Genomic DNA, 24,588 nt, shown 5'->3' on the forward strand with positions numbered 1-24,588 from the left:
CAAAGGTCAAGGCCACAGGGGCCAACATTAACTTTTTGCATGAAGGCACTTTACTTGCGAACCACTGCACCCAGGACCTTCAAACTTCACATGCTGATAGTACTTATTGAGTACACAACCCCTACTGACTTTGGGGTCACCAGGTCAAAGGTCAGTGTGCTGCAGGGGGGCATTTGTCACCGTTAGTGACAGCTCAGTTTAGCTCGATTATTCAAAGAATATGGAGAGCTATACTACTCACACTGGTGTTGGCGTTGGTTAAGTTTTTTATGCCCCCCTTTGAAAAAGGAGGGGTATATTGTTTTGCAGATGTCGGTCGGAATATAGACCAATCCGTTTCTGGATGATAACTCAAGAATGCTTGGGCCTAGGATCATGAAAGTTGATAGGGAGGTTGATCATCACCAGTAGATGACCCCTATTGATTTTGAGGTCAGTATGTCAAAGGTCAAGGTCACAGTGACCCTGAATAGTAAAATGGTTTCTGGATGATAACTCGAGACCACTTGGGCCTAGGATCATGGAAGTTGATAGGGAGGTTGATAATGACCAGCAGGTGACCCCTATTGTTTTTGAGGTCAGTATATCAAAGGTCAAGGTCACTGTGACCAGGAGCAGTAAAATGGTTTCCAGGCAATAACTCAAGAACGCTTTGGCCTAGTGTCAGGAAAATTGATAGTTAGGTTGGCCATGACCAGCAGATGACCCCTATTGATTTTGAGGTCATTAGGTCAAAGGTCAAGGTCACATTGGCCTTGAACAGTTAAATGGTTTCTGATCTTCTTGTCCAAAACCATAGGGCCTAGGGCTTTGATATTTGGTATGTAGCAAAATCTAGTAGTCCTCTACCAAGATTGTTCATATTATTATGTCTCCCCCAGGAGACATATTGTTTTTGCCCTGTCCGTCCGTCCGTACGTCACACTTCATTTCCGAGCAATAACTGGAGAACCATTTGACCTAGAACCTTCAAACTTCATAGGGTTGTAGGGCTGCTGGAGTAGATGACCCTTATTGATTTTGGGGTCACTGCGTCAAAGGTCAAGGTCACAGGGGCCTGAACATTGAAAACCATTTCCGATCAATAACTAGAGAACCACTTGACCCAGAATGTTGAAACTTCATAGGATCATTGGTCATGAAGAGTAGATGACCCCTATTGATTTTAGGGTCACTCCGTCAAAGGTCAAGGTCACAGGGGCCCGAATATTGAAAACCATTTCCAATCAATAACTAGAGAACCACCTGACCCAGAATGTTGAAACTTCATAGGATGATTGTACATGCAAAGTAGATGACCCCTATCGATTTTTGGGTCACTCCATTAAAGGTCAAGGTCACAGGGGCCTGAACATTGAAAACCATTTCTGGTCAGTAACTTGAGAACCACTTGACCCAGAATGTTGAAACTTAATAGGATGATTGATCATAAAGAGTAGATGACCCCTAACGATTTTGGGGTCACTCTGTGAAAGGTCAAGGTCACAGGGGCCCGAACATTGAAAACCATTTCCGGTTAGTAACTTGAGAACCACTTGACCCAGAATGATGAAACTTCGTAGGATTATTGATCATGCAGAGTAGATGAACCCTAACGATTTTAGGGTCACTCCGTTAAAGGTCAAGGCCACAGGGGCCTGAACATGGAAAACCATTTCCAATCAATAACTTGAGAACCTCTCGACCCAGAATGTTGAAACTTCATAGGATGATTGTTCATGCAGAGTAAATGACCCTTATTGTTTTTGGGGTCACTCCGTTAAAGGTCAAGGTCACAGGGGCCTGAACAATGATAACCAGTTCCGATCAATAACTTGAGAACCACTTGACCCAGAATGTTGAAACTTCATAGGATGATTGAACATGCAGAATAGATGACCCCTATTGATTTTGGAGTCAGTCTGATAAAGGTCAAGGTCACAGCGGCCTGTTCATGTAAAATCATTTCCGGAAAATAACTTGAGAACCACTTGACCTAGAATGTTGAAACTTAATAGGATGATTGGACATGCAGAGTAGATGACCCCTATTTATTTTGGGGTCACTTGATCAAAGGTCAAGGTCACAGGAGCCTGAACAGTGACTTGAGAACCACTAGGCCACTAGCATTGAAATTTAGCGGGATGACTGGACATGCCAAGTAGATGATCCCTATTGCAGCCAACCATCAGTGTCTCTTTGACTTTCGCTCCTGACCCCTATTGACTTCGTGCCTATAGGACTTTGCATTGGGGGAGACATGCGCTTTTTTACAAAAGCATTTTCTAGTTTCCCTGGGGTCAAATATGGCCCCACCCCTAGGGTCACATGGTTTATATAGACATGTATAGGAAAAAACTTTAAAAAACCTCTTGTCTAAAACCACAGGGCCTAGGGCTTTGATATTTTGTATATTTCATATTGTTTGCACTGATCATTTTAAGCAGTAAGTTATCTTGTATTATACATAGCACAATGAATCATAATTTTTCAAACTTCAAGGTCAGTCATGTTGACACTGTCAGATGTACATAAATATTTTTTTTGCTACATTATCTTTACAATTTGTTATATCCGTTTCTAATTTTTTTTTATCTAAACCTTGTCTTGAACAATCAATTTTTATGCCCCCCTTCGAAGAAGGAGACCAATCCGTTTCCGGATGATAACTCAAGAACGCTTGGGCCTAGGATCATGAAAGTTGATAGGGAGGTTGGTCATCACCAGCAGATGACCCCTATTGATTTTGAGGTCAGTATGTTAAAGGTCAAGGTCACAGTGACCCTGAACAGTTAAACGGTTTCCGGATGATAACTCAAGAATGCTTAGGCCTAGGGTCATGAAGAAAACTTTGACCTTGTTATTGACCTAGTGACCTACTTTCACATTTTTGAAGGTACAGGCTTCAAATTTGGACCACTTGCATAGTTTTGTGTACCGAAAAAAACTTATGTCAAAGGTCAAGGTCACAGTGACCCTGAATAGTAAAACGGTTTCCGGATGATAACTCAAGAACACTTGGGCCTAGGATCATGAAAGTTGATAGGGAGGTTGGTCATGACCAGCAGATGACCTCTATTGATTTTGAGGTCAGTATGTCAAAGGTCAAGGTCACAGTGACCAGGAACAGCAAAATGGTTTCCGAGCAATAGCTCAAGAACGCTTGGGCCTAGTTTCAGGAAAATTGATAGTTAGGTTGGCCATGACCAGCAGATGACCCCTATTGATTTTGAGGTCATTATATCAAAGGTCAAGGTCACATTGACCAGGAACAGTTAAACGGTTTCTGATCTTCTTGTCCAAAACCATAGGGATAGGGCTCTGATATTTGGTATGTAGCAAAATCTTATGGTCCTCTACCAAGATTGTTCAGATTATTTCCCTGGGGTCAAATATGGCCCCACCCCGGGGTCACATCGTTTATATAGACTTGTATAGGAAAAAACTTTTTAAAACCTCTTGTCCAAAACCACAGGGCCTAGGGCTTTGATATTTTGTATATGACATCATCTAGTGGTCCTCTACTAAGATTGTTCAAATAATTCCCCTAGGGTCAAATATGGCTCCACCCTGGGGGTCACATGGTTTACTTAGACTTATATTGGGAAAAACTTTGAAAATCTTCCTGTCCAAACCACAAAGACTATGGCTTTGATATTTTGTAATGTAGCATCATCTATTGGTTCTCTACCAAGTTTGTTCAAATTATCCCTCTAGGGTCAAATATGGCCCTGCCCCAGGGGTCACATGGTCATATAGACTTATATAGGGAAAAACTTAGAATCTTCATGTCCATAACTTAATCATTCATATTTGGACCACATGTATAGTTTTGAGTGGCAAGATGAACCTTAACATGAGTTGAACTTGATCTTGACCTAGTGACCTACTTTCACATTTCTGTAGCTACAGCCTTCAAATTTGGACCACATGCATAGGTTTGTGTACCGAAAAAAACTTTGACCTTGTTATTGACCTAGTGACCTACTTTCACATTTTTGAAGGTACAGGCTTCAAATTTGGACCACTTGCATAGTTTTGTGTTCCGAAAAAAAATTTGACCTTGATTTTGACCTAGTGACCTACTTTCACATTTCTCAAGCTACAGCCTTCAAATTTGAACCACATGCATAGTTTTGTGTACCGAAATGAACTTTGATCTTGAGATTGACCTAGTGACCTACTTTAACGTTTCTCAAGCTACAGGCTTCAAATTTGGACCACATGCATATTTTTGTGTTCTGAATTGAAATTTGACATTGATTTTTACCTATTACCTACTTTCACATTTCTCAAGCTACAGCCTCCAGATTTGAAGCACATACATAGTTCTGTCTACCGAAATGAACTTTGACCTTGAAATTGATCTAGTGACCTACTTTCACATTTCTCAAGCCACAGCTTTCAAATTTGGACCACATACACATTGTTTTGTACCGAAATGAAATTTGACATTGATTTTGACCTTGAGCTAGTCTTGAAATTTGGAACATTCAAAAATGGCTAAGTAGATGGCGCCAAGATCAATCTGTAATCTCTTGTTAGGTTAATAGGTTAAAGGTCAAGATCAGATTAAACCAGAATGGTAGAACTTTTGTTTACAGTGAGCATATAATTTCTGTTCCTTGTGCAATTACTGAATGCATCAAGGGGGGCATTTCGTGTTCGACGAGCTCTTGTATGAAATAGAAATATCTTGTATACCATTAAAGATATTTATTTCAAACTTGAAACACTTGTTTATTATAACAGTCTCTACCTGTAGGCAAGAATACTTAACTCTGTCAAGTATTTTGGCTGAATTATGGCCCTTTTTGAACTTGGAAATTGGTTCAGAAGTCCATGTTTGGTAAAAACTATTCGACATGTGACTTTGAAACTTTGAACCCTTGTTTATCATCATAATCTCCATATGTAGGCAAGAGTACATAACTATTTTGGCTGAATTATGCCCTTTTTGGACTTCAGTTAAATTTTTCATACCAGTCCATATTTTGCCTAACCTATTTGTCATATGGCTTTGAAACTTTGACCACATGTTTACCATCACAGGCTACATATGTAGGCAAGACTACATAACTAGGACAAGGACTTTAGCTCAGTTATGGCCCTTTTTAGCTCATCTGGTTTTTGGAAATAAAATTATGAGTTATTGACATCGCTTTATCGGCATCTGCGTTGGCATTGCCTGGTTAAGTTTTATGTTTGGGTCAGCTTTTCTCCTAAACTATCAAAATTATTGCTTTAAAACTTGCAGCACTGGTTCACCATCAATAGCTGACTCTGTGCAGCAAGAAACATAATTCCATCCTGCTTTTTGCAAGAATTATGGCCCCTTTTGGACTTAGAAAATATGAGATTTTTTGGTTAAGTTTTATGTTTAGGTCAACTTTTCTCCTAAACTATCAAAGCTATTGCTTTAAAACTTGCAAAACTTGTTCACCATGAAAAGCTGACTCTTTACAGCAAGAAACATAACTCCATCCTGCTTTTTGCAAGAATTATGGCCCCTTTTGGACTTAGATTTCTTGGTTAAGTTTTGTGTTTGGGTCAGCTTTTCTCCTAAACTATCAAAACTATTGCTTTAAAACTTGCAGCACTGGTTCACCATCAATAGCTGACTCTGTACAGCAAGAAACATAACTCCATCCTGCTTTTTGCAAGAATTATGGCCCCTTTTGAACTTAGAAAATATCAGAATTCTTGGTTAAGTTTTGCATTTAGGTCAACTTTTCTATGCTTTAAAATTTGTCGATAGTTATTCGCTATGAAAAGCTGACTCTGCACAGCAAGTACTGTAACCCTACATTGCTTTTTTGCAAGAATTATGACCCCTTTTGGATTTAGAAAATCATTGGTATGACAATATTTCTATTATACAGAGACAAAAAAATCAGATGAGCATCTGCACCTGCAAGGTGGTGCTCTTGTTTGACATAGAATTTAGTTAAGTTTCGCATATCGTTCTATATTTTGTCTAAACTGTTTGATATATGGCTTTGAAACTTTGAACACTTGCTTACCATCATAGTCACACATTGCCATATAGTGCAAGACTTATCCAAATCCATAAATACAGGTATATTGTTTGTCATCTATTTTTCTTCTTTTGTCTGAAAATCTCTGGTAATATTTTGACCCCATACTTCCATCAGTTCTTCGAAAAGTCGAGCACACTGCCATCAGACAGATCTTGTTTGAAAAACAATCTATACTTTAAAGATTGTTTTTGGTCAGTTGTGCAGTATTTTATCAGATGTCAAAGCTTGATTCTCTTTCATGATAGTATTTCAGTTTTGCTTTGTTTTCGTTTGGTTTAATATCACACCAACACAAATATGGGTCATATGGTGACTTTCTTTTAATGGTGGAGGAAGGCTCACAGATGCATTATTTCATCACAGGTGGGTACCATGGTAGAACCACCAAATTTCCATAAGCCAACTGGATGGCTTCCTAACATGAAGAATTCATCATCCCAAGTGAGGCTTGAACCAACATTGATTAGAGGAAGGTGATTCCAGATCAGCGAGCTTGACCACTTGGCCACAAATCCTCCTTATAGTATTTCAGTGACAAAATGTGCTTGGATATTGCATTGCTATTCGACTCAACAAATTAAACAGTGTCTTACAATATTTTTATGCCCCCGGCATTTACTGATGCGGAAGGCATATAGTGATTGTCATGTCCGTCCGTTCATCCGTCCGTCCGTACGAGGTTAACCAAATGGGACCGTTTCGTCTAGCATCAATACCCCTTACTAGAATGACTTGATACTAATGCAGATGTAACCTGTGACGATTCCTCATCTTCAGACATCACCTGACCTCAGTTTGACTTTGACCTTGAACTTGACCTCATTTTGGACTTAGGTTGCTTTGTATCGACAAGGATGCCACCGGGGCATCAAGCGTTTATTGAACGCAGCTCCTTATTTGTATTTTTATGCTTTAATGGAAAACTATTTTTCTTCTATTTTTCAGGTGGATTGTCTTAAATTAATGTTGGTGTCACAAAATTTTGCACTGCAATCTGTCATTTTAATTGTTCATATTTGACACTTACGTCTAGTTTTAGTATTTGGGAAAGTTTACATCAATTTGTAACTGTTTTATCTAGGTGCTGTATCTGGTCTTCTGATAGGGTTTGGTTCAGCAGGAATGAGGTCCATGAGTTCTGGCATGGTCAGCCGCAGTGAACAAGGTTTGTCAGTTTTGTGTCCGTATTTCAGCAAGGAGAACTTGATTACACCTCAAACTTGATTACACCTCGAACTTGATTTTACACCTCAGTAAAGGTTGCAAATCTAATGAGACAGAATGTCTGTTTTGGACCTTGAGTTCTGTCTTTGTTATTATATAGCAGACAGAGCTACAGGTAAGCTTTCATAGTTGAATGGGTATTAGAGATGTTCATTCAATGGACCGATGTTAAGACGGACAGTGAATTATGACAAAAATAGACCTGTTTGTCAAACATTTTTAGATACATTATGTGTGAATTTGTGAACCATTTGTTTTGAATTTCACTTAGCATGACCATGAGTTGTGGCCCTTGACATATTCAAAAATATCCATTAACCTTTAGCCTGCTGGCGGCAATTGTATCTGCCTTTGCGACCAGTGCAGACCAAAATCAGCCTGCACATCCGTGCAGTCTGATCATGGTCTGCACTGTTCGCTATTCAGTCAGTAAATTTTCAGTGAACACCCCTTTGAATAATAAATGGTATTGCCCAAATTGAATGATGGACCAGTCCATTTTAGAAATTTAGCCCGCTAAGGGTTAAAGTTCCATAAGGCTTTAAATATTATGTTACAAACTGAAGAAACTTATTAAAGCGAAACATGTTTTGACAAAACTGTGTTGGTTTATGAACTTTCAACATCATAGTTACAAACTGATGAAACAGCTATTGAATAGAATGTTATGCATGATTATATGTTTTGAAAAGCACTAATTTTAATACTGGACATGAACTTCCTAGAGGGAGTTAGTCAGAAATAATAGATTCAATAAAAGTATTTACTGTCTTCACCGATTTCAAACCTTTGACGAATATTAAAGAAAACAATTACCGGAAATAAGATTTAACAAGAAATTAATATATTTTATGTTCATTACCAAAATATGTGGCAGCCACATTTTGAACAAAGTCATTATGCGTCTTTAAAAGCATAACAGTTTATGTCCCATGCATCTCAAAAAGAATTTGACCTAGAGTCATAAAACATTTGAGGATTGTAATATAGCATGAGAATTTGTGCATTAAGGGTTCTGTTTGGGATTTCACTCAGACCATAGTTATGATCCTTGACTTAGAGAAAAAAACACATAAAGTGCTTAAAAGTTTGTGTTAAAAATTTGACCTAGTCATGAAACCATGTACAGTGACAGGAAGTTGGGGCAGGAGTGTCCTATGGACACACATCTAGTATGACATCTAAGTCAGATGCATTTATTTTGAAATCAGGTTTCAAAAAACTAGGCAACTTGGTTAAATCAAAGAAAAAACCTTATTTACCTGGTCAGAATGTTGCAGAATATTTGTCTTTATAAAATTTAGGTTAAGTTCAAAACAGCTTTATACAGAGTCAAGATAGGTTACTAGGTCAAATCACAAAGATGTTTGATTAGGTGGAGAATGCAGCCTTAGAGTGTTGACCAGGTATTTCTATTACATGACCTATTGTTAGTAAGTGACATAGTTTTTTATATCCAGACAGCCCAGTTTTGAACTTGACCTACATTTTATAGGGACATTTAATTGGACTTAGTTTCATGTAGTTCAAGTTTAAAATGTTGCCTCTAGAGTTCTATAAATGCTTATCTATGACTTAACCTAGAGACCTAATTTTTCACTAAATATGATGTGTCATTACCGGTAGACTCTTCATAAATTATTTCGACAAAAACTCTGACCTGATTTCATCAAGATTGGACCAACATTTTGACCTCTTAAAGAGTGTAAAAAGCTAATTGTGGATGATGGCTGACCATGGACGATGTTTGGTTTGAATTGCATATTGGCTAAACTGAAATTGGTATTTTAAAACATGTTACCAAATTATACTTCAGTTACATATTCATACATTTAATATAGTCTGTCTGTCTGTCCGTCTGTCCTGAATAGTAGAGTGCCCTGTCATATGAACAGCTCTTGTTACAATAGATATTATCTTTCTGACATTTGTTTTATGTGTACAAACGGAGGTAAGAGTATTGGTTGATGATAGTACTTGTATTTTCTTTAATACTACAGTCAGTGTATATTTGATACAATGAATTTATTGCATGTATTTCAGGAAAACTGTACAGCTTGATTGGAATGGTTGAGAGTATATCCACACTGGCAGCAACAAGTTTGTTTAACACTGTGTACAGTGCTACACTGGACTTCTATGCAGGCTTCTGTTTTCTTATTGCAGCTGTGTTAGTAGGGTGCTGTTTAATCATTGCAGGGTGAGCACTTAATTTCTCAGTTGTTCGATAACGCTTTTTTAAGCCCCTGATGTTGAAGACCTGGGAAGGATTAAATGTTTGAACTGTCAACCCAACCTTTCACACATTTTCTGTACTCAGTTCCTACAGGTTCAATCCAGTTCAAATGAAACTTGGTATAAGCCATCAAATTGAAGTGGATTTGTTGTCTGGAGTTTCATGGCTTATTAATTTTTGAGTTATGACCCTTTTTCAGACTTTGAAATATTTCAACTGCATCTGACCTGTACATTTGTATTCAGCTTCTCCAACAATTTCCATCCTATTCTGGGGGTCTCCGTGGCTGAGTGGTTAAGGTCGCTGACTTCAAATCACTTGCCTGTCATCGATCGAGTCTCACTCTGGATGTTGAATTCTTCATGTGAGGAAGCCATCCAGCTGGCTTACGGAAGGCTGGTGGTTTTATCCAGGTGCCCGCTTGTGATGAAGTAATGCACAGAGGGGCACCTGGGGTCTTCCTCCACCATCGAAGTTGCCATATGACCTATAATTGTGTCAGTGCAACGTTAAACCCAACAAAATAAATAAAAAAATCCATCCTATTCTATGAAAGTTGGTATAATTGATCAATATCAAGTAGACATGGGCATATTATTGGTAAGCCCATTTTCAGATTGACAATTTTCTAATAGTAGAGCTTTTGCTGTCACCCTCAAGGGTGAGCTATTAGTATAGATGGATGGCCTGGTGTCCTGCATCAAAATGTTTACTTAAACATCTCCTTCTCTAAAAGTATTCATTTGAAACTTGGTCTGGATGGTCTTGTACCTAACTTGTCATAAGAATTCCATTCCTTGCCATGGCAAGCCAAAGGAAAAACTTATAAAGTTTTCAACTCCAGAACCACAAAGCCAAGAGCTAAGATATTTGGTATGTAGCATTATCTAGAGGTCCTCTACTAGATTTGTTTTGGTCTGGCTCCTGTTACTCCTCGAAACCTAAGTTTAACTAGTCCTTCTACTGTTACCCCTCAAAACTGATCCGGCTTCTATTACCCCTCCAAACCAAAAGTTAACTCTGGTCCTGCTGCTGTTACCGTCATCCTACGAATATACGACACACATTTTTTTACGAGATTCTGATCTCAAAGGACCGATGCGTCCTATATATGGGGATCAGGGCTCCGGAAATTTTGAGAACTCAATCGGTCCGAAACGAAATTCCTGACATCTACGCTACCCCTCCCACCGCATTACCAGTATACCATATTTGTAAAAGGTGATAATAAGCATGTCATGCATTAAAACTGAGTTACTGGTCAATGCGAGTTACCATACAATGAAGACAGTTATTCAGTGTTATGTGTGATCGTTACTTTGTTTAAATTTCGATGTTTTTCCGAGAAAATATTTGCAAGTATAGAATTACCGAGGCATAAACAGTGTACCTAACTAGTCTAAAAGCCAATGCACATGACTTCGGTACCGTATACACAGCAGATAACTTGTGATGTTCCCTCATTCTTTGACAGAATTTTATAAAATACAATGCGTCAAATTGAATTACACGACACATATTCTCTGCTATACATCCTCAGTATTTTAAGAATACTCTGCCGCGGAACGAATGTGTACGTTATGTGAACGCAGAGATCGAATTTCCCGCATGTGTAGTACCATTTTGTCATGCGGGTTGGCCACGGTATTTCATTTCACTGGCGTTGTACTTCAGTAAGCAACTACATTTTATTAAGTCATATGTTCTCTTCTTATGTAAACAAAATTTCATTTTGAAACGTTTTTTGAAAGACCGGTTTGATAAACAGCGCCACTCCGGTTTTCTTTATCATTCGTGTTTGTCTGTCCATTTTTGTCTTTCTTTTTTTTGTACAGTCGGGTTGCAAGGACGATTTTCTGCACTTGTTTCAACTGGAGCCCCAACAAATGTATCATGTAATTCTTACAAATCAAGTAATTATAAAAATTATTTATATCGGTTTCCCGTGTGATGTCTCATTAAATGCAGTGACCATTTGTTTTTTACCCGTGATCAAACATAGCCTTTTGAAATAAACTATCCGTCGGATTCTAAATAAAAGAAGCGGATCCCCGTCGAAAGGATTTGGATCCAGTCGGAAACATTTGGAAACCAGTCAAAAATGTTTAATACATTGCAGTCGGCTGTCTGCAAACATTAAAGGATGTGCCGCGCGAGCACTGATTGCGTCACGTGCTAATTACGGACCAATTATCAAGGTGACAATCAGACCATTTGACACGTTTATTGATTATCTGAGGGTGCGACCAACAATTTCCTGCTTGGCAGGTGATCGTGTATTGAGATTTCAGACTGAAATTTATACTTTTCTCCATTTTTATGGGACCGATTTTTTTCATTTTTTCACTTCACGAATCGGTCTGAAAAGTAAAAAATCTGTCCAAAACAGAAAAACCGGCAAATTTCCGAAGCCCTGATGGGGATAGAAAAAGACCAAACATTTCCCCCGACTCAAAAAATAAGAAAATCGATCTTTGTTTACCCCGTGTACCTCTATATTGAAGAAAATTCAAGGAGAGTAAATACCAATGACTCGGGCATAGCTAATAGCCGGTATCAGGACCCGGTGTCTTAAATTACTTTTGTATAAAATGTAAAACTTAGAGTTCGCGTCAAAAAAGGTAAATAAATGCTGTTTTTCATTAAAATATATTTTACAATGCATTTCTGTAACTGATCATTAAGTTTTTAATAAGATCTGTGTAAAACTTTCCCGGCATGTTTTCACACATTTTGCATTGAAATACTTGAAACTCCGTATCAGCAAAGAGTTATAAAAATAAATGTATTTTATACTTCTTTGATATCAGGTAGCCCGGAAATCGATTATCTAATCTTCAAACATAATTTTGATAGTTGTCTATAATCCTCTTGTTCATCGAGAAATTCACGCACGAGGCATTACTTATCTTACACCTACTGTCACAATCTGCAAACAATTAACCATTTAATCATACCCGGAGGCAATTGTAAACATGTGCATATGAGATTTTAGACTGATCCAATAAAATCATAGTCGCTGATCCGTAATGTTTAAAACAATTAGCAAACCAGTCTTAAAATTACGTCATTTTACCGCCATGTGCCAAAGTGTACTTTCGTTCTCACTGGCGTCAGTATTCATGGAGTGGTCAGAGGATGCGGCAGTTTAGTGCTTACACAGAGTTTATGCTTTTCAGTTTAAATACTTGCCACAGCATCCAAAACATCGACAATGTTTAAGCAAAAACCGGCTAGTTCGTAGAAACTATAGCGAATTTCAGACAAACATAAATTTGGATAAGGGATAAGTGGGTATAAGCATTTTTCCAGAATTCTGCTGACATTTTTTCACTGCGTCCTATACACGAGTGCGACCTATATTCGGTCGATTACGGTACCCCTCCAAACTGAACTTAAACTCCAGTCAAGCCTCTATTACCACTCCAAATTAAAGTTCTGCTCTGGTCCGGCTGTTGTTACCACCTCAAACTGAACTTTAACTCATGTTGTGCTTCTGTTACCCCGCCAAACTGAACTTTAATACTGCAGTCCAACCACTGTTACCCCTCAAATCTGATCTTTAACTCTGGTCATGCTGCTGTTACCCCAATAAACTGAACTTTAACTCTGATGCTGCTGCTGTTACCCCCATGAACTGAACTTTAACTCTTGTCCTGCTTGTCCTGCTTCTGGTACCCTGTAAACTGAACTTTAACTCTGGTCCTGCTACTGCTATAAACTGAACTTATACAAGGGTGCTGCTGCTATTACTCCCATAAACTGAACTTTAATTCTGGTGTTGCTGCTGTTACCCCTCCAAACTCAACTTTTAAGTCCAGTCCTTCTGCTGTTACCCTTCCAAACTGAGCTTTTACTCCATTCCAGCTAACATTACCCCTCCAAACTGAACTTTATCACCCCAGTCCACTTACTGTTACCGTTCAGACTGAACTTTTACACAAGTCGAGCTACTGTTACCCCTCCAAACTGAACTTTAATACAATGTACCCCAGTCCAGTTACCATTACCCCTTCAAACTGAACGTATGTACTCCAGTCCAATTACTGTTACCATTCCAAACTAAACTTAACTCTAGTCCAGCTACTGTTACACATGCAAACTGAATTTTAATAACCCAGTCTAGTTAATGTTACCCCTCCAAACTGAACATTTACTCCAGTCCAGTTACTGTTACCCCTCCAGGCTGAACTTTAATACTCCTGTCCAATTACTGTTACCATTCCAAACTAAGCTTTTATTAATCCCCCGCCATGGCGGAGGGATTATAGGAATGGTCTGCGTCCGTCCGTCCTTCCGTCTTTCCGTCCTCCCGTCCGTCCGTCCTTCTGTCCGTAACAAAATCGTGTCCGGTCCATATCTCCTAAACCCCTTGAAGGATTTTCATGAAACTTGGGTCAAATGATCACCTCATCAAGACGATGTGCAGAACTCATGAGTCAGCCTTGTCGGTTCAAGGTCAAGGTCACAACTCAAGGTCAAAGGTTTGAGCCTGCCATTTTGTGTCCGCTCTATATCTCCTAAACCCCTTGAAGGAATTTTATAAAACTTGGGTCAAATGATCACCTCATCAAGACGATGTGCAGAACCCATGAGTCAGCCATGCCGGCTCAAGGTCAAGGTCACAACTTAGGGTCAAAGGTTTTGAGCCTTCAATTTGTGTCCGCTCTATATCTTCTAAACTCCTTGAAGGATTTTCATGAAACTTGGGTCAAATGATCACCTCATCAAGACAATGTGCAGAACCCATGGGTCAGCCTTGTCGGCTCAAGGTCACAACTTGAGGTCAAAGGTTTGAACCTTCCATTTTGTGTCCGCTCTATATCTCCTAAACCCCTTGAAGGAATTTTATAAAACTTGGGTCAAATGATCACTTCATCAAGACGATGTGCAGAACCCATGAGTCAGCCATGCCGGCTCAAGGTCAAGGTCACAACTAAGGGTCAAAGATTTGAGCCTTCCATTTCGTGTCCGCTCTATATCTCCTAAACCCCTTGAAGGAATTTTATAAAACTTGGGTAAAATGATTACCTCATCAAAACGATGTGCAGAAATTATGAGTCAACCATGCCAGCTCAAGATCAAGGTCACAACTAATGGTCGAAGGTTTGAGCCTTCCATTTTGTGTCCACTCTGTATCTTCTAAACCCCTTGAAGGATTTTCATCAAACTTGGGTCAAATGATCACCTCATCAAGAACTCATGAGTCAGCCATGTCAACTCAAGGTCAAGGTCACAACTGAAGGTCAAAGGTTTCAGCTCTGTATCTCCTAAACCCCTTGAAGGATTTTCATGAAACTTGGGTCAAATGATCACCTCATCAAGACGTTGTGCAGAATTCATGAGTCAGCCATGTCAGTTCAAGGTCAAGGTCACAGCTAAAATCAAAGGTTTACCCTTTCACTATTCATAGCAGTGGGGGGGGATTTAGCTGTCTTTCAGACTGCCTTGTTCCAGTCCAGCTACTGTTACACATATAAACTGAAAATTATCACCCCGGTCCTGTTACTGTTACTCTTGCAAACTGAATTTTAACTCCAGTCCAGCTACCGTTACTCCTCCTAACTGAACTTTAATACCCCAGTCCAGCTACTGCTACCCCTCCAAACTGAACATTAACTCTAGTCCAGGTACTGTTACCCCTCTAAACTGAACTTCTACTCTAGTCCAGCTGTGGTTACCCTTCCAAACTGAACTTTAGTACCCCAGTCCAGTTGCTTTTACCCCTCCAAACTGAACTTTAACTCCAGTCCAGGTACTGTTACCCTCCAAACTGGACTTTAACTCCAGTCCATGTACTGTTACACATCCAAACTGAACTTTAACTCCAGCCCAGCTACAGTTACCCCTCCAAACAGAACTTTAATACCCCAGTCCAATTACTGTTACCACTTAAAACTGAACTTTAACTCTAGTCCAGGTACTGTTACACATCCAAACTGAACTTTAATACTCCTGTCCAATTACTGTTACAATTCCAAACTAAACTTTTACTTCAGTCAAGCTACTGTTACACATCCAAACTGAAATTAATCACCCCAGTCTTGTTATTGTTACCCTTGCAGACTGAACTTCAACTCCAGTCAAGCTACCGTTACCCCTCCAAACTGAACATTAACTCTAGTCCAGGTACTGTTACCCCTCCAAACTGAACTTTTACTCTAGTCCAGCTACGATTACCCCTCCAAACTGAACTTCAATACCCCAGTCAAGCTACTGTTACCACTCCAAACTGAACACTAACTCTAGTACAGGTACTGTTACCCCTTTAAACTGAACTTTTAATCTAGTCCAGCTATGATTACCCCTCCAAACTGAACTTTAACACTCCAGTCCAGTTACTGTTACCCATCTAAACTGAACTTTAGCTCCAGTCCAGCTACCGTTAACTTCAGCCCAGCTACAGTTACTCAACTTTAACTCCAGTCCTGCTGCTGCTACCCCTCCAAAATCAACTTTAACTCCAGTCCTGCTGCTGTTACCCCTCCAAACTCAGCTTTAACTCCAGTCCTGCTGCTGTTACCCTTCCAAACTCAACTTTAACTCCAGTCCTGCTGCTGTTACCCCTCCAAACTCAACTTTAATTCCCAAGTCCAGTCAATGTTACCCCTCCAAACTGAACTTTTACTCAAGTTCAGCTACCGATACCCTGCCAAACTGAACCTGATACTCCAGTCCTGCTACTGGCACCATTCCAAACTGAACTTTAAATCTGGTCCAGCTGCTGTTACACATCCAAACTGAACTTTAATGCCCCAGTCCAGTTACTGTTACCCCTTCAAACTCGACTTTAACTATCGTCCAGCTACTGTTACCCCTCCAGACTGAACTTTTACTACAGTCCAGCTACTGTTACCCCTCCAGACTGAACTTTTTCTATTTTCCAGCTACTGTTACCCCTGCAGACTGAACTTTTACTACAGTCCAGCTACTATTACCCCTCCAGTCTGAACTACAACTCCAGTCCAGCTACTGTTAACTTCAGCTCCAGTCCAGCTACTGTTATACTGAAATCAAAGACAGTCATTTATCTTTTTCATTCTCTAATCTTTGTACTTATGGATATAGATATTCAAATAGTTTTGTTTATAATTAAACCTGGCTCAAAGGTCATTCTGCATAGGAAGTTGTCAGTAAAATACTAGAATACTACAGGAAGATGTTTACACATTTCTAGAAGAAAGGTGCTGTAAAAAGCATTAATCCGTTAAAAGAAATTAAACATTATTTAAAATGCAGGCAAAGTTTTGCATTATACATGTTATATATATTTCAGGTACTTACATATAAAGTTGTCCAAGGATACTGCAAGAGATTACGATACCTTACAAAATGAAATAGCTGCCAATGAAGTTGTAATAGATCAACACAATATACAGACAGATACTGAAGTTGAATCTTAGATACCAGCTTCTTTTCATTTCTAACTACTGTAAACAAATTCTGAGGCACATTCATGGGAAATATCTGTGTACATGTGCAGCCTCACTAAATAAAGACACTATCTGTATGTTAATTATTGTAGACATCAATTTAATTGATAATGGTACAATTACCGGTATTAATTGACAGAGCTTCCAGTATTCTCTAAACAGTATCATTCTTGTTATATGTTCTTTTACAGAACTAAAATTTGCAATACTGGTAACATACAAAGTCACATCTGCAATCCACTATTAGGAAGGAATTTAATCTTCACATACAGTAGAAACTCCAAAAACTGGACCCAGTCCGGACCAAATCAAAAGTCCGGTTTTCAGAGGATTCCAGTTTTCAGAGGATTTTGCGCAATTTTCTGAAAGGATTTATATATGTATATTCTTATAAATTTCATCTGACTGTTTCATGTTAACCCTTTACTCCATAGATACTCCTTTTAACGCATCTATGCATTACTCCATAGATACTCCTTTTAACGCATCTATGCATTACTCCATAGATACTCCTTTTATCGCATTCTACTACACTGATAATTTAAATGCAAAATACCAATAAAATATATTGGCAATGAAGCCCACAAAAGCATATTTGTGAAGTTTAAACTGTTAATAAAAGATCAGTTTCAGAAAAACTTGTGGTTATAATTGTAATTTATTGATAATTATCACTTTTAATTCAGGTGGCATTTTCTGAAAATCACACTGACTTTATATATATTAGGACAGCTATTGATGGATGGAAAAGTAAATAGGTGACCCAAAAACAAGTTATTATTTGCATTCTATCATTCAACTATGGCAAATTATGTAAAAATGAGACATAAGATTGGTGTAATAAAAGATGTGGTTACCATAACAACCATTAAAATCCATAGATCACTTGTCAACATTATGGAATTTATGCTAATTGACCTGGGCCCCTTGGAAGTGTGTTTATTGTGCACAGCTGTCAAAACAAAGCAATTAGGGTGTTGTTTGCATCCTTATTTATGATGTGGATCAACAAATTTTATAGAAAGTGTCTTTGATCAGTACTTCTTATCAAAACATTATGTAATTAATTAATTTTATGATCTATGAAGTTCTGTAACTTTGGTAGGGGTGTAGATTTTAATGATTAATTAAATGGGTTTGCTTATTTTGAAAATCACTTAATATAGACCTTTCTAGTCTTTCATTTACCTTCAATTAATAAAATTGTGCATTTGTAACAGTAAAAATATTTCTTTTCTGTTGTATCACATGCATAAAACAGCTAAATTATAATAATATTCTAAGGTCTTAGGTTTGTAGCTTTCTATTGTGAAAAATATTTATCACAAAATTATGAAAAATATACCATCAGAAAGGAAATTTAATTCTAAAAATAAATTATGTTGGACACTAAATGGTTAAAACAAGTATTCATAGACTAATTTTGATCTGAGTAACACAGGTATAAATTTTGCATTTTTCTCCAATAACCTGTATGGAGATAGTGTACAGATAATGCAACTGAGTGTATTGGGTATCAATAATCAATACTATTGTATCTGTATGGAGTAAAGGGTTAAATGTCTTTTAGGTTTTTTCTTTTCCCAAATCTGCATTGTATGTCTCTGTTATATATTAAAACTGAATTATTTCTAACAGATAAACATCACTTAAAATGATACTTTATAATGAAAAAAATGTTTCGCTTATCGTGGCAACAGAAATAGTTACTATAATTAATGGAACATGCTTCATGTGAATATCAATATTTAATAATTAATACTAATACCAATAATAATTAATAATTCTAATATGCTTGTCTCTGTTAAAATACTCTTACGCTAGAATGACGTCACGTTAAAGTGCGGTGACGTCAATGTTTTTGTTGCGACCAAGAAATAGTGCCACTATATTTTATCTACTGTTTTAGATTAAGGGCGTATTAGTATCATGCATAAATAGTGTTAAAACACTCTTTTGCTATAAATTATTTATCAAATATAAGAATCTTTTTCATATTAAAAAATGTAATTTTATGAAAAATCACCTGTACATCAATAGATCAATTTACTTCTCCCTATAAGATTAAAATGTTTTGCACTTATCTTTTATAGCTAATATACAAAATACAAACACACAAATAAATTTTTTCACACCTACTTAGGTAACATTTGTGATTGTTAGTTGGTAAACAAAAAATTGTCACCTGCTTGAGATTATGTTTTTAAAATCAATTCAAAGTGATAATACACTTGCTGTCCGGTTTTCAGAGGATTTTTATGTATAATATATTCCTTTATGGCCATGAAAAAACGTTCTGTTTCCAGAATTCAGAGTTTCCGGTATTCAGAGTACTTTTTAGCTCACCTGTCACATAGTGACAAGGTGAGCTTTTGTGATCACCCTTCGTCCGTCGTGTGTCCGTCCGTGCGTGTGTCCGTCAACAATTTCTTGTCTGCAAGATAGTGGTTTCATTTATGATTTGATTTTTACCAAACTGGCACACAACTTGTATCACCATAAGAGCTTGGTTCCTTTCTTGAACTGGCCAGATCCCATTATGGGTTCCAGAGTTATGGCCCCTGAAAGGGCCAGAATTAGCTATTTTGACCTTGTCTGCACAATAGCAGCTTCATTTATGATTTGAATTTAATCAAACTTGCACAAAACTTGTGTTGCCATAAGATCTCAGTTCCTTTGTTGAACCGGCCAGATCCCATAATGGGTTCCAGAGTTATGGCCCCTGAAAGGGCCAAAATTAGCTATTTTGACTTTGTCTGCACAATAACAACTTCATTTATGATTTGATTTTAACCAAACTTGCACACAACTTGTATCACCACAAGATCTTGGTTCCTTTCTTGAACTGGCCAGATTCCATGATGGGTTCCAGAGTTATGGCCCCTTGAAGGTCCAAAATTGGCTATTTTGGCTTTTGCAGCCATATAGAGACTTCATTTATGGTTTTATTTGATACAAACTTCCAAAATATCTTCAACAACAATAAATCTTGGAATCCATGACAAATCAGATCCAATTGTCGGTTCCAGAGTTATTTTATATCTGATGACCTCCCCTGATTATAGTCAAAATCGATTTATATCAGTAAGTACTTATAGGACGTATTTGAAATTTCATTATTATCATTAGTTGGACTGAGTCAATCAGGGTAGATAACTATGGACTGATTTTATGTCAAATTACCTCCCTTTATTTCAAATTAAAATGGGTATATCTCCGTAACTAATGAAGATACTGATCTGAAATTTCATTTATGTCAACAGATTTATTTGGCAGATCCTTCTTTTGTTGACTTACAATAATTTTCTTTTTAATTACTTCCCTTTTACGTTAATATAAATAGCTTATTTTTAGTAACTTTTTAGCTCATCTGATTTTTTGAAAAAAAATGATGAGTTATTGTCATCACTTGAGCGGTTGTCGGCGTCGGCGTCGGCGTTGCCTGGTTAAGTTTTATGTTTAGGTCAGCTTTTCTCCTAAACTATCAAAGCTATTGCTTTGAAACTTGGAATACTTGTTCACCATCATAAGCTGACCCTGTATAGCAAGAAACATAACTCCATCTTGCTTTTTGCAAGATTTATGGCCCCTTTTGTACTTAGAAAATGTCAGATTTCTTGGTTAAGTTTTATGTTTAGGTCAACTTTTCTCCCAAACTGTCAAAGCTATTGCTTTGAAACTTGGAATACTTGTTCACCATCATAAGCTGACCCTGTACAGCAAGAAACATAACTCCATCTTGCTTTTTGCAAGATTTATTGCCCCTTTTGGACTTAGAAAATCAGTTTTCTTGGTTAAGTTTTATGTTTAGGTCAGCTTTTATCCTAAACTATCAAAGCTATTGCTTTAAAACTTGCAACACTTGTTCACCATCATAAGTTGACCCTGTACAGCAAGAAACATAACTCCATCCTGCTTTTTGCAAGATTTATGGCCCCTTTTGGACTTAGAAAATATCAGATTTCTTGGTTAAGTTTTATGTTTAGGTCAACTTTTTCTCTTAAACTATCAAAGCTATTGCTTTGAAACTTGCAACACTTGTTCACCATCATAAGCTGACCCTGTACAGCAAGCAGCGTAACTCCATCCTGATTTTTGCAATAATTATTGCCCCTTTTGGACTTAGAAAATCATTTTCTTGGTTGAGTATTATGTTTAAGTCAACTTTTCTCATAAACTATCAAAGCTATTGCTTTAAAACTTGCAACAGTTTTTCACCATCATAAGTGGACACTGTACATCAAGAAACATAACTCTATCCTGCTTTTTGCAAGAATGATGGCCCTTTTTAGACTTAGAAAATCATGGGTAGGACAATATTTCTATTACACAAAAAAAATCAGATGAGCGTCAGCACCCGCAAGGCGGTGCTCTTGTTTATTATTGGCCATAGGGAAAAACCGAGACCACTTTTCTGTGGTACAACATGGATGGTACCTCCAATTTTTAGGTGTATTTAGACATATCTGTACCTTGTAAGATTTTTTTTTTTCTTTTTGGTTAAATTTCTTTCCTTTGTTGTTCCTGTCCTTTGGACTTAGATATTTTTTCTGAGGACCTTCTTGTCCTCAAGTGCAATGATAACAGGTGAGCAATATAGGGCCATCATGGCCCTCTTGTGTAATTTTTATAAGAGAAAAACTTTGGACTTTGAAAGTCATCTGATTTTCAGAGGATTCCGGTTTTTGGAGGGTCCGGTTTACAGAGTTTTTACTGTATTTGCTTATTGTAATATAATGCATAGTTTTGATAGCTCTAATTTGCACTTTTACAAAGTTATGCTCCTTTTTAGTTTAGTTTAAACATAGTTTCTTTCAAACAAAATTACAAAATTTACAATTCATGATACATGGTACATAAGATAAAGCCTGAAAAAGGATCAGAGCTGAAAGCAACAGCTTATAGAGGTCTTCTTCTACTCCTAACTCCTTTTTCTACTATGCAATCGATGTTTGGTTGTTTTTGTATGTGAGCTGGTATCTCAGTAACCACTTTCGGGAATGGATTGAAATTTCACATACTTGTTTACTGTTATGAACTGACATACATTGCTATGGTTGTATAACCCTGTTTTCTTATTCACATAGTTGCGCTCCTTTTTAGCTTATGAATTTATTCAGTATAGTTTTTATAGTGACAAACCTTTTATGGTCAAGTGTTGCTGTCCTCCTGACAACTCCTGTTTCAGGAATTATATATGTTTCTTTTTACTTCGAAATATTATTACTATGTAAAAACATTTCGTACTCAACACCTCCTACAGTTTCCATCCAATTAAAATGAAACTATATATTAGGGATGGCAACATATAGCATTTTTGGTTTTCGAATATTCAAACGATATTCGAATATTCAGTCATCAACTGATCAACAAATCAACTCAAAATCTTACGTGTTTATCATACCCTAATCAGCGACCTGCATTAATTCTACTTTAGTTTATACCTGCGTAATTCAGACAACTGCTGTCTACAGGCAGTTCGCACCTACCGAAAACAAGGCGAGTTGTAAAGGATTTAGCCCAAACGGGCTAGTGCCTTTGAAATAGTACTAGTCCGAATCCTAGTTTGCTAGCCCGAAAAATAATTCGTATTTGAAATATGTATTTCGGCATTGTATGAAATGGAACAGCATTGCTTTGTAGAGCAATACTTTCCTGTAAATAAATAGTCATAACTCATTAACAGATTGATGTTTCTTTATTATTTATTCTCTGAAGGGCAGACCAAACGTTATTTGATATACTGGAGTACCTTTGGCAACTTGACTGGCCACAGCTTTTTGATGGGATTCACTCTGTTCATGTGACTTAATCCCATCAATTCTCATGTAGTTAGTGCCCTTTACAAGTGCACTTTTGCCGTCAGAACTGCTACGATTTCTACATGCAGAGCAAACACTCCGCTTGCCTCTTCGTAAATCAGCCACGGACGATTTTTTTGTCACAACTGATGGAAAGCCTGTTTAGCCTCTGTTGTTGGGCATTCATCTTTTCGTTTTTTCCCTGGAGCTGCGCCTTCATAATATCTTAATAAAGACATCGTCTGCTGTTCTCTTAGCTTGACATTCGACAACAATTTCAAGGTTACTACAGACTGGCTGTTTAAGTTGAAGGCTGTGAACATTATAAACTTTTTAAAAGTTATTGGGTACACTGTCAACACCAAAGCAGTGTACAATCTCGGCACGCTATTATACAAAATGACACATCAAACTTTTTTCATGCGTATTTTTAATGAAAACAGGGTTTGATAAATTAGATAAATGAATATTTTAGTTCTTTCATTTGGCTTTTATTTATTTTTCATGATCTTATATTTTTTCCAAATATTTGAATAGTGAAACAGTATTCGAATATTCGTGTAATGAACGAATACTCGTTGCCATCCCTACTATATATAAATCATCAACATGAAGCGGACATGTGCATATTTTCAGTATATATCATATCCAATTATTTGTTTTGAGTTATGACCCTGTTGTGGACTTTATTTTTTAAACTATAAAACATTTTCAGTGGACATTTGTCATACAATAATGACATCATTCTTGAGCTACTGCTTATACATAGTGCAATGAAAATATAACAGGAGCAAAAAATGCGTTATTTTCTATGATGGTTATGTTAAAAATTGTTCAGTATTATTTTGCTATTGGTTGAAAAATAAAATTATATTCGGAGATACTTGTATTTTTGTTAACTTTACAGCCACTAATTAGAAAATGATGTATATTTAAGTTCTCTTTTTTCCAGTGAGGCTTTTTAGCTCACCTGAGCACGAAGTGCTCAGGGTGAGGTATTGTGACCGGTCATTGTCTGTCAGCGTCCGATGTCCGTTGTGCGTCAACATTTGCTTTGTGAACACTCTAGATAGAAGCCACAGTTGTGACCCAGTCTTTATGAAACTTGGTCAGAACGTTTGTCCTGATGATCTCTAGGTCAGGTTCAAAACTGGGTCATGTGGGGACAAAAACTAGGTCAGTAGGCCAGATCATAGGAAAAGCTTGTGAACACTCTAGAGACCACAGTTGTGACTAAATCTTTATGAAATTTGGTCAGAATGATTGTCTTGATGATCTCTAGGTCAAGTTTGAATCTGGGTAATGTGGGGTCAAAAACTCGGTCACCCGGTCAGATCAAAAGAAAAGCTTATTGACGTTCTAGAGGCCACAGTTGCGACTCAATCTTTATAAAACTTGGTCGAAATGTTTGTCTTGATGATCTCTAGGTCAAGATTGAAAGTGAGTCATGTGGGTTTAAAAACTAGGTCACCCGGTCAGATCAAAGGAAAAGCTTGTGGACACTCTAGAGGCCACAGTTGTGACTCAATCTTTATGAAACTTGGTCAGAATGTTTGTCTTGATGATCTCTAGATCAAGATTGAAACTGGGTATTGTGGGGTCAAAAACTAGGTCACCAGGTCAGGTCAAAGGAAAAGCTTGTGAACACTCTAGAGGCCACAGTTGTAATTAAATCTTTATGAAACATGGTCAGAATGTTTGTCTTGATGATCTCTAAGCCAGGTTTGAATCTGAGTCAGATGGGTTCAAAAACTAGGTCAGTAGGCCAAATCATAGGAAAAGCTTGTGAATACTCTAGAGACCACAGTTGTGACTAAATCTTTATGAAATTTGGTCAGAATGTTTGTCTGATGATCTCTAGGTCAAGTTTGAAT

The 24,588-nt window shown here is 37.5% G+C and overlaps 1 protein-coding gene across 6 annotated transcripts in view; it reads left to right on the forward strand.

Moving 5' to 3' along the window:
• LOC123545033 (proton-coupled folate transporter-like) overlaps positions 1-17,326 on the forward strand; it is a 56,047-nt gene extending 38,721 nt beyond the window's left edge. For all 6 annotated transcript variants that reach the window (XM_045331271.2, XM_045331269.2, XM_045331268.2 and 3 more), the window contains exons 4-6: positions 7,102-7,185; positions 9,288-9,444; positions 16,757-17,326. In XM_045331271.2, coding sequence (XP_045187206.2) covers positions 7,102-7,185; positions 9,288-9,444; positions 16,757-16,883 — 368 coding nt within the window. In that variant the 3' untranslated portion in view covers positions 16,884-17,326. The remainder of the gene's footprint in view (positions 1-7,101; positions 7,186-9,287; positions 9,445-16,756) is intronic.
• The last annotated feature ends 7,262 nt before the right edge of the window (positions 17,327-24,588 follow it).

The sequence above is a fragment of the Mercenaria mercenaria genome, chromosome 1 (assembly GCF_021730395.1).
Source record: "Mercenaria mercenaria strain notata chromosome 1, MADL_Memer_1, whole genome shotgun sequence".
In the NCBI taxonomy this organism is placed as follows: domain Eukaryota; kingdom Metazoa; phylum Mollusca; class Bivalvia; order Venerida; family Veneridae; genus Mercenaria; species Mercenaria mercenaria.